General features: G+C 41.8%; 1 protein-coding gene across 2 annotated transcripts in view; it reads right to left on the reverse strand.

Annotated features, from left to right (window-relative positions):
• Nucleotides 1-15,318, reverse strand: part of LOC122159322 (programmed cell death 6 interacting protein) — a 33,341-nt gene extending 18,023 nt beyond the window's left edge. The window contains exons 1-5 of one of the 2 annotated variants that reach the window (XM_042816809.1): nucleotides 15,028-15,318; nucleotides 8,311-8,365; nucleotides 6,544-6,613; nucleotides 2,282-2,409; nucleotides 1,600-1,753 (exon numbers count right to left, since the gene is read on the reverse strand). In XM_042816809.1, the coding sequence (XP_042672743.1) occupies nucleotides 1,600-1,753; nucleotides 2,282-2,409; nucleotides 6,544-6,613; nucleotides 8,311-8,365; nucleotides 15,028-15,233 (613 nt within the window). In that variant the 5' untranslated portion in view covers nucleotides 15,234-15,318. The remainder of the gene's footprint in view (nucleotides 1-1,599; nucleotides 1,754-2,281; nucleotides 2,410-6,543; nucleotides 6,614-8,310; nucleotides 8,366-15,027) is intronic. The other variant, XM_042816810.1, reaches the window with a different exon arrangement.
• Between the last annotated feature and the right edge of the window lie 6 nt (nucleotides 15,319-15,324).

Below are 15,324 nucleotides of genomic sequence, written 5' to 3' on the forward strand. Positions count from 1 at the left end.
CAAACATTGAGCACCTAAACAGCTGCTCTTACAAACAAGTATTCTCTGATTCAGGTGATTTTTTGCGTATGGCCAGACTGATAACCATTAGTGGGAAGTACAGGAGAGGGGGAGTAGAAAGCCATAAGTACTCAAATCACTGAAAGCAAATCCAAAATGTGCTGTTCATTCTAAAACACACACCTACAACACTCAGATATGAGCTATGATGTTACACTTTATGCTCTATGACTTCAGTGCATTTAAGATATCCTAGGCAGATGTTTTTCAACGTGGAATAGATTAGAGATGGCAAATGAAGGAAAAGGAGCTTTTGTGATCTGACAAATTTTTGTTAACATGTTTTTATTAAATATTTAGTTAACTGAAGAGAAACAAGTAACATCTAAATAGATGGGACTGGAAGAATGTTCTATAATTTAATCTTCCTCCACAGAGCCTAAGCATTAATGAAAAAGAACTATTGATACATTAGCCACACTTCTATTAACAATGGAAATGTCAGAGACTATTTGTCTGCACAGATAGTTCAGAACAGGTATTTCCCTGTGACAAGCTTTAGCTTTCATTCACACATCCTAAAAATACTGCAGCTACTAATGCAAACATACAGAAGGAATAACAAATATATGCAGACTTAGAGACACTTACAACATTAAGAAAGGCTCAGAAATTGAAGAACTAGTTTGCAGTTCCGCACTGAAGTTCGATTTAGCTGACCTTTTTTTTTTTTGTCAAACAACTCCCCTTTCAATTTATGAATAAGTGCAGTTTCACCAGATACCATTTGAGTAAGGCTGCTGAACAACCCAGCTCATGAGAGAGTCAAATCAGAAAAATTGCAAGTAATGCAAATAGACAAAGCAGCAAGAAGCTGAATTTGAGTTCTGAGACCAAGCTGTGAAGCACTTCTGCCTGAAAAACAGGTTTTCCATGTTGTCAACTACAACACTTCACACAGTGCATTTCTTTTCCTGCAGGGAAAAGAATCTCTCTACATCTGACAAAAACCTACAGCCTCCACAGTCAGATTATTATTAACCTGTGCTTCCAAGGCTGGAGGACTTGTGGTCATAGGAATAGCCAAATTCACTCGTTAACTAGGTGCATGTGGACTTTCAATCAGCCTTGCTTTATCATATTCTGAATAAGAGGAAGTTTTGCTACCAGCATGACAATAAACATAAACACAGCTTATTAGTAAGCAAAAGGACATCAGCTTCTGGTTCTCTAAAAGGCAAAAGGCTACAATATTTTTTCCCCTATGAAGAAACATACCAGTTAAATCTTTTGTTTCCCAGACAGACAAATATGTAATCCAGCAAAATCCTTCATAAAGAAAGACTAATTGTTTTGAATACAAAAAGAAAGGAAAGGCAAGTGGAACAAATGCACTGTAAAATGAACCTTAAATTCTAAAATGACATCTGTAGTTTATGTTTGATGACCTGTACTTACAGAGGAGTGCTGGAAATCAGTAAGGGCAAAATTGAAAATCTGAAAGGCCAGCCATCATCTCTTAATAATTTAAAATGATTTCATGTTTTTCTGGAAGTTACAGCAAGCACATGAACACACAACCTGAACGTTAACGTGTACCTCTTGTTGCTTTCAAAAAAAAGACTTCTTGTGCTTGAGCCAGCATAATGAGACTGAGGGTTCCAACTGTGTCTGGAGAGATGTCCACTGTAGGTTCTCTGTTCAGAGCTGACAGGACGGTGTCTTTAATGTGTTGGAAAGCACCACTTGCAAACTGAACAAAATTGAAAATTAACATCTTTCTTATTCCAAAACAGGCTTTTGCTCTAATATAATTCATGCAGTAATTTCAAAGTACTATAAATTCTTTGGTGTACAGTCTCCCATTTATTGTTTAACCGTCAAAACCAACTCCAACTTGCAACTTCTTGTTCTTGCAAGGACAAATATAAAAGCCAAAGTATACTGGTGATAGCTAACCACATAAGAACAGGAAAAATGTAATGCATTTTAAGAAGAATTTAAACGAGTATTACTGCATAACTTGTTAGGAGTAAACTTCATATCAGCTAAAATTACTAGGTCTCCAGTTGAAGACTGTTAGTTACCAGCAGTCGCCAGAAGGGGCAGAGGCGAGCTGTTATGGAATGAAATCTTCCAAAGCTAGCAAGTAAGCACGAGCCAATGCCATCTGATCAGCCAATCCACCATTGTAGTTAAAGGAAGAAAACACATGCAGCTGCAGAACTCAATAAAAATCAATAACTCTGAATTCCAAAACATAAGCAGGGAGCCTCTGTACCTGATAGTGTTTAGCTGCAGCTTTTAGCCCTTCGTCATTATCTAGATTCTGTTCTGCTGCAATCTGGCTTGCCAGTGCTCCACAGTTGAACAAAACACAGGTCTTCTCATACCCCAAACTTGCCAGAGCTGCAATCAAGAAAAATTGTTATCCACACTTTTAAGAAAATAGTAACTTCCAGTACTTGAGCATCCTACAGACAAAGGGATAGGTTCAAACTAAAAAAATAAAACAATCACAATGAACTTTTAAAGTAAAAATTATCTTTGACCCAAAGGCTGAACAGAGCCTATTCAATACTTCCACTAAATGTTTCAAAGTGAGGAAGAGCCATAGCATAAATACACAAAATAGCTAGAAAGTCATTACAATTACAATGCAATGGGTTTTTTTTTTTTGGCTCCTGAAAGTATAAGAACATACTTTATATTTTCCTTTAGTAACGCGTGTGACCTTTTAAGTATCAGTCACCCTGCAGCAACAACCTAAGAACTACATGTTTTTACTGTATCTTGAATGCAGATCGCCCTTCTTTCACTGAGAGCAAATGGATTCACATGCTCTGTCTTATTATACATTGAAATGGAGGGAGAGAGTTTTTCCCCTCAAAAATATCATTTCACACTGAAAATACTAACAAATATAATGGATGTATTCTGGTTACAGATGTACTGAGACAGCTACAGATTTACTTAAAACATGTGCTCACTAGAGAGCAGCATGGCCTGTTCAGACTCAATTCCTGCAGTACTTCAAAGCCCCAGAGGATGGAGCCTCCAGATCTAGAAACAGTTAATACCTGAACAGCAACTATTTTGAATCTACTAATTGCCTTCCAAAGGTTATTAGAATTTCCAGCACAGGCATTCAGCCAAACGCTGCAGATATTCTGTGCTCTGTGGAGAAGACAAAACTGAATGAACTCATTCCCCATTTCACAAACCCAGGTCTAACTGCTGAGTTATAACATGCAAGTAATACTAATGGGGCACATCATTTTGTATCACTATCATCCAGCCTCTTATTCAGCTACGTATTTCTTTCTCACCAAAGCTTTTACTCCCTGACCTGCACTAAATTTTAAGACAAGCAGCCACTGTATTTCATCTATGTGATAGTCATTTATCTACATCTATTATCTACAATTTCTCCTGTAAGTTTACTTTCCAGAATTTTTCTAAATAACGTGTTATACAGGCTACAGGTTAAGTCAAAAAATTAAAACACAAGAAAGTAAAGAAGATGTCTTAATGTTTCTGAAGTGCAGAAGTGCTCTGTAGCTAGAATTACTTTACACTTTGGCCTGTTTCTCAAGTGTGATTTACTACAGTGAGAACAGCTGTTAAGCAATATAGTTTTTCTCAGACTCATCTGTTTATAGCTCTACCTACTAACTTAAGCCAACATATTTCAGACTGCAAGTCATGCTACGAACTGGGTCACTTTTCCAACAGTCACAGTATCTGCTAGTACCCCTGTGATACAGACTGGGATACAAAGGAGGGCAGGAAGAAAGCAGTCACTGCAGTGAAAGCCAGAACTCTCGAGCCACACTCCCGGATCTCACTTCCACAGAAGTGAAAGGAGTTTTGTGTTGAATTTTCATCTGGAGAAAGAATTGCCTCCTCTTTAGAGGTAAGCACATTTTACTCCCTAATGACGGAAAACTTGGCCTCATACTGACAAAGCCCACTGCTAATTCTCACCGGAAAGGCTCACACATAGGCTGTATTGCACTTGGAGAGCAGCATCTGGACAGTCTGCAATGTAGCACTAAAACCACAGACCAGTAAACTCCTTCTGTTAACTTCTTCCCACTAAGGTCTGTTTTAAACTTCAAAACAGTTTTCATTCCGCTGCTCGTTAACTGACCATTACTCACAACTCAATCATGAATGTCTTGGATATTGCACAGGGACTATTGCATAAATCTCTGGCCATCTGCCTCACACTATTTAGGCTAGTATATAATTAACCTGCAGACAAGCAAGCTTTCTGCCACAAAACTGCATATATTCAAATCCTCAGGACTAACTTTTATACATCTCTGACAGTATAAAAGACTGACAGACTTTTTAAGTAATAATTACATGTTCTGAACTTCATTATCAAAGAAAAGTTATTTATCATGAAGCAGGAGCTCCCCAGAAAACAGAGCCAAGCAAACTGTAAAGAAAGACACAGCATCTTCAGGACAGCCTTTCATTACCCACAAAAACTTCATAGAGTAGTTCACAAAACTGAGCAAGAAAAGATGTGTAGCACCTGCTTAAACACAGGGACATGGTATGTTGTTACACATAGAGTTCACATAAACACAGCTGTGGCAGCTGTATTCAGAACAAGACATGAGAGCTTCAAAAAAACTACAAAAAAAGGCATTCTAACATTTTTCAAGCTTTGTCCAGAGCTTCAAAATTGCAACGGTCATCCTGCAATGCTAGTCATGATAAACACTGAGGTACAAATAGAAACACTAGAGAATGATGACACAGCTGAAAAGCTTCTCACTTAAGTCAGGATTTAGTCTCAGTTTCTGTATTGGAAAGCGTTCCAAACGCATTTTATGACTGTGAGTTTGCACTGCAGAATTGTCCTTAGGCAACTAAAACAAAACAGACTAACTCCTTCAAGTCCAACGTTATTTCTCTCTCTTCTAAATACTATATGAAGACATTTTATAAAGAAGTAATAGAATAATTATTTCAACCCATGGGAAGTTTCTTTGGGTAAGAAACTGGCTAGAGGGCCATGCCCAACAGGTAGTGGTGAATGGAGTGAAGTCCAGCTGGCGACCCGCTTCAAGTGGTGTCCCCCAGGGGTCGGTACTGGGGCCCATCTTGTTTAATATCTTTATTGATGACCTGGATGAGGAGATTGAGTGCACCCTCAGTAAGTTTGCAGACGACACCAAGTTGGGAGGTTGTGTCGATCTGCCTGAGGGTAGGGAGGTCCTTCAGAGAGATCTAGATAAGCTGGATCGCTGGGCTGAGGTGAATGGGATGAGGTTCAACAAAGGTCAAGTATCAGATCCTGCACTTTAGGCACAACAACCCCATGCAGCGTTACAGGCTTGGGGATGAGTGGTTGGATGATTGTGAAGAGGAAAGGGACCTGAGGGTGTTGGTTGATGCTCAGCTGAACATGAGCCAACAGTGTGCCCAGGTGGCCAGGAGGGCAAACGGCATCCCTGGCCTGCATTAGAAATAGTGTGGCCAGCAGGAGCAGGGCCTAGGTGATCATCCCCCTGTACTAAGCACTGGTGAGGTTGCACCTCAAGTATTGTGCTCAGTTTTGGGCCCCTCACTCCAGGAAAGATGTTGAGGCCCTGGAGCATGTCCAGAGAAGGGCAACAAAACTGGTGAGGGGTCTGGAGCACAAGTCTTATGAGGAGCAGCTGAGGGAGCTGGGATTGTTCATTGTTCAGTCTGGAGAAGAGGAGGCTCAGGGGAGACATCAGTGCACTCTACAACCTCCTGAAGGGAGGCTGTGGTGAGGAGGGGTTTGGCCTCTTCTCCCAGGCAACGAACAGGACCCGGGGAAATGGCCTCAAGTTGTACCAGAGGAGGCTTAGGTTGCACATGAGGAAGAACTTTTTCTCTCAGAGAGTGGTCAGGCACTGGAATGGCTGCCCAGGGAGGTTGTGGAGTCGCCGTCCCTGGCAGTGTTAAAGAGACGCCTGGATGAGGAGCTACAAGATGTGGTTTAGTGCTTGTGGCAGCAATGTAATGAGAAGATGGTTGGACTGGATGATCTTACAGGTCATTTCCAACCTTGTGATTCTATGATTGTAAGGAATTTCCTTTTATTCTCTGGAACAAAATGTGGTGCCCAGTCAGGTCACTGAAGTCAACCTTCTCCTTGAGAAGACTCAGCAACACAAGCACATTTCAAGAGGACCCAATTCATGGAAAGCGTAAGGGCTGGCCATAGATTAACCAATCATCTACTACTTAATGTTAACTTGAACAATATTTACTAATGTCAGTTCAGGGTGTACAAGTTAGTATAACTATTATCAGACTGAATATCTATTGGTGCCTTTGGAAAACTAATCTTGAATCTCAACTTCAATTTTATAGAAATCATGTGCATGGTGCTGAGTGATTAGTTATGTTAAGAGATTAATCTGTTATTACTGCAGGTGAACTCGTGGAAAGCTATATTGAAAATACTATAAAGACTACTAAACTTTCAGTTATATAGTTCTATAAAATCTTGATAATATTTTCAATGCAGGCATTTTCAGTACAACTACATACCCAGTTTGACAGAGCCTCCAAAAAGCGATCCTTTATCAAAAGCATCTTTCCATGTAAATGTTACACAGACCTGACAGGTACAAAAAAAGACGTTTATTTTTAAAATTAAATAATGAGGCTTCAGAACATATTCCAAACTTACTACTTATCCCTTTTTATTCTAAATACATGAAGCATTTACTTCACCTGTGATGTTACACACATTCTGGAAGTTTCAGGAAGTAATCAACATTACTTGAAAGTGTTTATTCCGTATTTTTTCCTCCTCAGTAGTTTTTCTGAAGTACTTCTAATTCATGCAAGCAAGACAAATCCAAAAATTACCCTTCAACTCTGCTCCTATTCTGAGTAACAGACGTGTTTATTTCCAAGCTTACTCCTCTCACACCCAGCATGACAGACAGGTATGGTCACCACTAAAGGAAACCACCCAGCCAGTCAGTTTCCTCTATTCCCAATCACCAGCATATTTAGAACTGTTTTGTAATACAGTTTTTATGACATGCATATTAGGAGTAAATTCAATTGTCAGGAAATGCATTCAGAAGAGAAAGCAGGTAAAAACAGTGTTTTCTTATATTACATTTCCAGCACATATGTCAAAGACAATGCAAATTCTTCACAGAACCTGTTATAAAGCTCCACAGTTTGATTCAGTCAATTGAACCAGTTGTTGGCCACAGTTATCAGCCCAGAAAAGATAGCAAAATACTTCATTTTCAAATGCCCTGAGAGACAGAGCACAATACTGTTCAACAACATTTTCTTCTAGCAGAAACACTGGTTCAGGAACTTCTGGTTCCCAACTCCTCATTCCTGCTTCCATTGACTGCCTCTATTAACAGAATAGTTTACAGATCTGTAGTTCCTGCTCATAAAGTTTTCCAGTTCACTGCATCCCAGGGTTTGCAGATCACCACAAGGAAAATTCTGCAAGTTAAAACCAAGTATAGTTTGGTTTTGCTCTCCTAACAAGTGAAAGCAGCTACACAGAAAACTCAAATCAGTTTGAACTCCATCAAAGCCACTCCTTTGTAATCTTTAAGTCTGAAATTCAGTCCTTTTGGTAAATGCCTCTGAAAAACAACCTGGGTCTTTTCTCCCAAAATAAGTCTATAAACATATTCCAGTCTCCATCTGAGGAAAGAAATCTTTTATCTCACTCAGCACGCAGAATCTAACCTGAATTTGTTATCTGAATCATTAAATATTAAATAAATTTGGTAGGGAAAAAAAAAATACAACACCTTTCAGAAACTACGTTATTTACAAATGCAGAGAAAGAATAAGCAGTAAGCTCTTCATTGGATTTAGTCTTTTTGCTGCTACAAACGAAACCTCTGTCCTGCCCCAAAAAAAACCCAAAGATCAAATTGCATCCGTTACTAACTTAAGGTTTTCCCATAGAAACCATGTTTTTAAATAGCCTTTATAACATGGTATGAAAAAGATTTCCTGGAAAAAGGAGAGTTGAAGAGGAATCTTCCAGCCGAGCACAACTCTTTCTAACTTAAACCACAACCATCAGCCAGCGCTAAAGCTTTCCCAAATCTTTAATACATAAAGGCAACCGTGACAATCAGAAATGAAGTTTTAGCGCGGACTACACGAGTACAGGCTGAAAATAGAGATCACAAAAATAAGGATCAAAGACTTAATGCCCTGTCCAAGCTAAGTCCTGTTAGCAGATTACGCACGGGCTTCGAAGTCACATCCTAGTTGCCACCATTAGTTACTTCTGTGTAAGGGTTTGATATACCTCCTTACCTGATTCTCAGAGAATGGAAATTTTGGTTCAATTGAACACAGCTGATCATAATATCTACAAAAAAAAAAAAAAGAAAAAGGTATTAGAAACCAAACCAAGAGCCTTAGCTGTTAAATGTGCAGTAAAGAAGAGGGTAGCATAGGCTCCTCACCGCCATCCAATACACTACTGGGCTCACTCATAGCTATGGAGGACAACTGCAGGACAAATTCTGCCTAAAGGAATTGGTTTCAGAAGATGAGCATGTTCAAAGGGAGGCTTATTCAGTGACAGTGAAAGAATTAATTAGAAGCAGAAGAGTAGTGCAGATCAAGCTGTCCATGCCACATTCTTAAAGAGAATGTATTAAAAAAAAGTTATACAAAGGAGTCCCCATGTACGTAAAAACACAGGAATACCTTAGACATTAAATCATGCTGCAAAAGTAAAGTACAACACTTAATACAAACAGGTTACTTAATGGGCTCTTGCTCTGAACATTACGACCCAGTCCCCAGTCATTTCCAACTGACTCGTTTCAAATTCAGTATCCTGGAAACTGAATTTGCTTTATAGTTTATCAGCTGAAAAGCCCAATCCTTGATAAAATTCTTCAATTGTAAGCTGTTGTCATTGAAGTATATTATCACAGCCACTGTGAACTAAAACCAAGTCTCCGTGCCAGTATTTTGTCTACTCAGCAGAAGATGTTTGGGAAAGTGTCAGAAAGGTGGCAGGAACAGCACAGTTTCCCACACAATCTTTCCAAGCAACAATCAGCAGCTGAAAGTTCTCCCAAGTTGCACCACTACACCTGCACCACTAATTAAGCGGCAGGCAGCACGCAGAACAGCCACGGAACTGCAAACACATCCCATGTGAACACTGTGTCTGTGCTTCTCCTTGCACAAACTGACATATGGGCATATGCACCCAACATTATATTAGTCCATTTCTTTTAAGCAATTTATGCTCCCAATATTCAAAACATCTAGCTTCTCAATCTGACTGACAGCTAACATCACCCCTGTTTCTTTAGAATATGTTATCAAATATTAATCAGCCTGGACACGAAGCAGATGTTCCACAGGCAAGGAACGCATGTTTAAAAATTCAGGAAACATTTTTAATATACAGTAAGAATAGCACAGACTTCAGTAAATTACATCTACCAATGTACATAATGATATGGGTTTATGGCTTCAACCAAGGCACTGCAATTCAAAAGACAACATGCTAAACCATATTGAAAGCTACAGTAATCTGCTAATCTGCAGGTCTCTGACCAATAACACTGAGTTAAAAGAGATTGCTCCCAAGAAGAGAAGATTTCTGCAGCTGTTTGTGTGACAGGGCTTTACTCAAGATTAATTTCTTACTTATAACCACTCAACAAGTACGTAAAAGCCAAAGGGTTTTAAGACACTTAATATAAGCTTTAAAGCTTGTGACAATTTTCCTCTTGTCCACACAGATCCATAGATCAGCATCCTACCTTACCATGCTTCACTAATAAGATTGCTATAAGATGACCTGTTGTTACAGAGTCAGATTTGAGATATGCTCCTTCTCAGAGACATATTCTAGAACAAGGTGCCTTCCCAAAAGAACAACAATGGTGGCAAAGAGCTGATAAACTGCGTGGCTTTAATATCAAGGTAACTGATAACTTTCTTTCAACACTAAGGAAGTCAGCACATGAAAGGCAGCAGTTTTTAAAAGAATGTTTATTTTTGGTAAATGTTTGCGTGTGTGTTTTTTAATGTTCTGTTTTCCATCTTTCATTAGATGACCATAGTTTGAAAGCACATAGCCCCTGAAATGAAGTAGCAGTTAAATACACCTCAGTCACAATCTCTTTTTAGTGACCACAATGCAAGGCCTGATCACATAAAAGCGTGCAGAACAGCAGCCCTCTCATAGTTACAAGAAGTTCAGTTTTGCATGGCGATGCTCTCATCAGTTTAAGTTTGGTCTGAATCATCACATCATCACCACCTCCTCTCCCCCCCACCTCCATTTCCTAGGAGGTTTAACTGACACGGTTTAACACAAGCAGTTCAGAAACCAGTGAAATAAATGCTATCACTGAAGATAATTTCAAGTCACATACTTCCATATTTCCTCTGTTGTCCTCTGCTGGTCTCAGCAGGTTCCATTTTGTATTATATCAAAAATGAGACTTCCCTTTTACTCTCCTCACATCACCCAATTCAGTTTGTCGTGCCAAGTTACCCTCCCACAGTCCCCCATTACCTTTCTCCTCAGCCGCCAATAGGACAGTGTCAAGATGCACAGCTCGTTAAATGGCCTTGCCCATCAGGTGCATGCAGTCAGGTGCTTGCAAGCATTGGTTGCTGGCAAAGACTCTTATTTGTATGGCCAAAGGACAACCACAAAGAAATCAAGAGGTGTGAGCTCCTCCCAACACGCAGTTGCTCCACTAAACATCCATGGATACCAACAACAGAGGGCTTTTGTTTGGCTGTCTTTTTTACAAATAAACAAATAACTTTGTTGTTTGAAGCGTGTGGTGCTGTCATTTCTTCTTACTAAAGAACCTGAAATCCTATTCAAGACTCAGGTCTCTTTAAAACTCTGCAGACCTTCCTCCCCCACAACAAAAACCCAACACTTTTGCTTAGCGGTGACTAAACATAATGATAAGGGTAAGAAGACACCAACTAGAAAACAGCAAGCAAGCAGTACAGCACAAAGACGGAAACCATTAAAGGAAACACAACATCTGATACTTGAGTCAGTAACACAGCAAAGGCTAAGGGTTGACATAAAGGTGTCAACCATTTAAAACAAAGTTACAGTAATTTCTAACTAGTCCAGATACTAAGATCTGAAGTTGCTGTGCAACACAGATGGGCACTGCACATTTGGCTGTGCTAAGGTGAGGGATTAAAGAAAGTCACACAGACCTATCAATGTGTGCCAGAGTTCCAGCTATAGCAACAAAAGTACAACAGATGTGAGCAACCCAGACCTAGCTCAAAGTGCAGGGCTCTTGCACTAAAGCGGGCATTACAGGCTCCCAAATCCTTACAGAAATGAGTACCAGCAGCCAAATGAGCTGAAAATCGAGGTCTAATTACCATTCAATCGAAATGTAACTATATGATTTATGCATTAAGCTCAACTCCCCTTTCTCCTTCAGACAATCACAAAGTAAAATCTCCTTCAAAAGAAGCTAAAAGAGGCCAAGATCTGCCCACTCTCCCAGATAAGAGCTGGAGTTCTGAACCCACAGCTGGAAACCAGAGCTGCAGCCTTCAGCCTCCATAGAATCTGACCACTCAAAATGAAGCCCTGCTTGCACACACACAAATCTGCAAGGGTTGTTAGAAAAACAAAACCAATTAAGCTCATACTACCGCCCCAAAGCTCCAGGGAACAAAAATGGAGTCCTGGTTATCTTTAGAATTAAGAGAGGAAGCGGGGAACCCCTTGAAGCTATTATTAGGCTAAGAGCACTACATCAGATTCGGTACGACAGGATTTAAGGAGAAACACGTGTCCAAAAGCTCACCGACCTCACTTTCCGAGCACTCGATTCTCACAGAACACAAAGCCTGGAGGCAGGCAGCAGTCCTTCCCACTTACATTTTCCCCCCTTCTCACCGGGTGCCTCAAGTACTTCTCCAAGAAGCACTCGCATTCATCAGCCACACAAACACAGCCTACCACCTGCTATCAACGCTTTTGTTCAGGGTTTATCTAGGTAATGGAGCCACAAGCGAGTGTATTTCTTCTCCAAAAGAAAAAATGTGCAGTAACTAAGCAGCGAAACAAGGGGAAAGACTGAAAAACAGGGGACAGCTCTAGACTTGTTAGCAGAAGATTATACCCTCATTTCTTAACATCCAAGGAGCCTGCAGTGCTCTACTAAGAAACACGAATTAACGACTGTTTACCAGGGTTGATAGTGATACGACAAGGGAGAACGGTTTTAAACTGAAACGGGAGGTTTAGGTTAGATATTAGGAGGAAGTTTTTCCACTTAGAGGGTGGTGAGGCACTGGAACAGGTTGCCCAGGGAGGCTGTGGATGCCCCATCCCTGGAGGCATTCAAGGCCAGGCTGGATGTGGCTCTGGGCAGCCTGGTCTGCTGGTTGGCGACCTGCACACAGCAGGGGGTTGGAACTGGATGAGCATTGTGGGCCTTTTCAACCCAGACCACTCTATGATTCTATGGTCTAAAATGTCACAAAGAAGCGAACGCACACTGCGGTTGCTCTTCCAACTTTGCTTTACTAACAAACCCATTTTAAACACGGCAAGTGTAAAATCCAGCTTTAACATGGTTAAACCTTGTTAAAGCTGTTAACTGAAACACAAGACTTCACGCGGCTCCAACAGTAAGAACCAGATAGCAGGAGCTGGGAAGGGATGAGAGCTTTCTCATGGCAGTCAGAAGTTTGGGCTCCTTCCAGCAAAGCTCAGCTGGATGCTTCTGTTCCAACTTGTCAGCAGCTGCTGGCACCTTCCGGAACTGAGTCTATATAGCAGAATATTCTTACAGAATAAGAACTTATTTTCCAGTAACTGGAATAGATATAAACAGTCAGACATAGATAAAAAAATGTATTGTTAAAGACAGGAAACAAATTTTGACTGTTTTATTTCTCATGTAGGTTTTATGCCTGTTCTATTCTGTTTCCATGACTAAGACTGAAGTAAATACGAAGAGATTTTGGTCATAGATTCTGAACGTACAGATAATTCAGACCATCATAACTCACATAACTTCCACTATAAAAGGAACATTCTCAAGCAGCAGCATCATGAATGCAGGTGTTTTATGAGTGGAGGCCTTGACAGAAGTGCTGGAGAAGAGGACATGACTTACACATAATGCAGCAGCGTGAAACCATGCTCAACTTCTGACTGCTGCAACAGCACCCGGGCAAATTAAAGTCATCTGCTGACGGACAGTGAGAACAGATCTCTGCATATGGAACTGACTTGAAAATTGGCTAATTATGCAATTGCGATCAGTTTCTCTTCATAATTCCTGAGGTAGTTGGATAGTATGGCTTCAATTAACATAATGACCTGGCTCTGAAAGAGGGAGGTTTCCCTCAGCCGTTGGCTTTCAGCCATACTCCTCCTACCTTCTTTTGTTCCAGCTCTGAGGTTCATCTGACCTCGTGCTGAGCCCATTTTCAAGTTTCAAACCGGAGAAAGAGCCACATATGCCTCTTATATTCTAGAACTGAGGAAGAGAAAGAACAGAACTGAGGAGATATGGCAGCACTTTCTCCATTCAGCAGTTGTTAGACAAGGTGAGGTCATGTGACAGATCTGGGCTAAACAGGGATTTCAGGTAAGAAATTAATCACAAACCTGACTGACACAATCAGAAAAGGGAGCTCGATTGCAGTGTTCTGCGGAAGGGGACGTCACACCCTTCAACTTGGCTGAGTCAATCTTTCTGTTCATAGATGCTTGTTTATTTCCCCGACCTTCAAAAGGCATGCACAGTAATGCCCTCAAAAGCACACAGAGCAATAATCAAGAATAAAACAGGAAGCTGCAGAGATACCATAAAACACTTAGTTTTTATAGCCCAAACACCCAGTGTGGGCTTGATAAGCTCTTAAACAACAAAAAACAGAAACTATCTTCTGTGTCATGTATCTTTTCCATTCCTTTCACAGCTTATAAAAAAAACCCAGGGAACATAAGATATGTTTCCTCTTGACAACAGTGCAGAAGCACATCAAGCTTGTGGCTATCATTTTTCTGTGCACTAGGAAATCCCCCTACTTGATTTTCTCTTTAAAAGTCTTAATGCTAAAAACTCATTGAATCTTCGATTCTAACTATGAAGACTGAAGCCTGTGCTTAGTGTTCATCACTGAGTTAATCACAGTGCCTTCAGCGATTAGAGCTACAAATAGCTGAGCTTGAAATGTTTCCCACGCAGGAGAGCAGCAGGATTACCACAGCACAGCAATGCTGTGATGCATCGGCACTACAGAGATGTAAAAGGGTGAGCATTTTTGTAGGTGACAGATCTGCGGGTCCCAAAGCAGCGCTTATACCGTTTACTAGGCAGATTGAAACTTATCCAACCTACAGCAGATCCAGCACAAGGCACCCCTTTGCTTCCTCTTAGCAAAACCTCCTTTTAGCAAACTGAAAGCGTCAAGCACAGAAATAAGGCAGTGACTCTGCAAATACACTTAGAAGCTGCTGAACAGCTACTGAACAGGGTCGGGAGTGTGAGGGGAGCTGAAGAGAAGCCATCAGAGGCAGCGATATATAACATAATCACAGAATGGCTGGGGTTGGAAGGGACCTGAAGGATCATGAATCTCCAACCCCCCCCTGCTATATGCAGGGCCACCAACCTCCACATTTAATACTAGACCAGACTGCCCAAGGCCCCATCCAATCTGGCCTTGAACACCTCCAGGGACGGGGCATCCACAACCTCTCTGGGCAGCTGTTCCAGTACCAACGCTGGAACGGAAGGTACGTCCCGTAAAGCCAACGGCGTTTACTCAGCTCCTACTACCCACACTCGGAAGGGGAAGCTGGGAGAACCGAGGGCCGCACATTACTCCCAGTCCAGGCTCCCGAGCAACCAGGCGCCCGCCCGAGGCGCAGCCCGCGTGCCTCCAGAGCCGGCCCGACGGCCCCGGCCGCTTCCCGACGGCCCCGCCCGCACCGCGCCCCCGAGTACCGACACGGGAGGAGAGGCGCGGCCGCCCCGGCCCTACCTAAGGAGGGTTTCGAGCGCGCTCTCGTGCTTATCGAGCGGGCGGCCCAAGGCGCTCTTGCGCAGCTTGCTGAGCTCCTCGGCGGCGCGGCAGTGCTCGGCCTGGGCGTCGCCGCTCGGGTAGCTCTGCTGAATGAACTTGCAGAGCGGCTTGGCCAGATCCACCTCCGAGGCCTTCTTCAGCTGCACCGAGATGAAGTTCGTCATGGCCAGCGCGGGACGGCGGGCGGCGCTCAGCTCAGTTCACACCGCTTCGCGCTCACTTCACGCCTCAGCCGAGCCCCGCACCCGGCCTGCC

Source organism: Centrocercus urophasianus, unplaced genomic scaffold (assembly GCF_019232065.1).
Source record: "Centrocercus urophasianus isolate 14NV4802_14NV808 unplaced genomic scaffold, USGS_Curo_1.0 seq_16, whole genome shotgun sequence".
Taxonomy (NCBI): domain Eukaryota; kingdom Metazoa; phylum Chordata; class Aves; order Galliformes; family Phasianidae; genus Centrocercus; species Centrocercus urophasianus.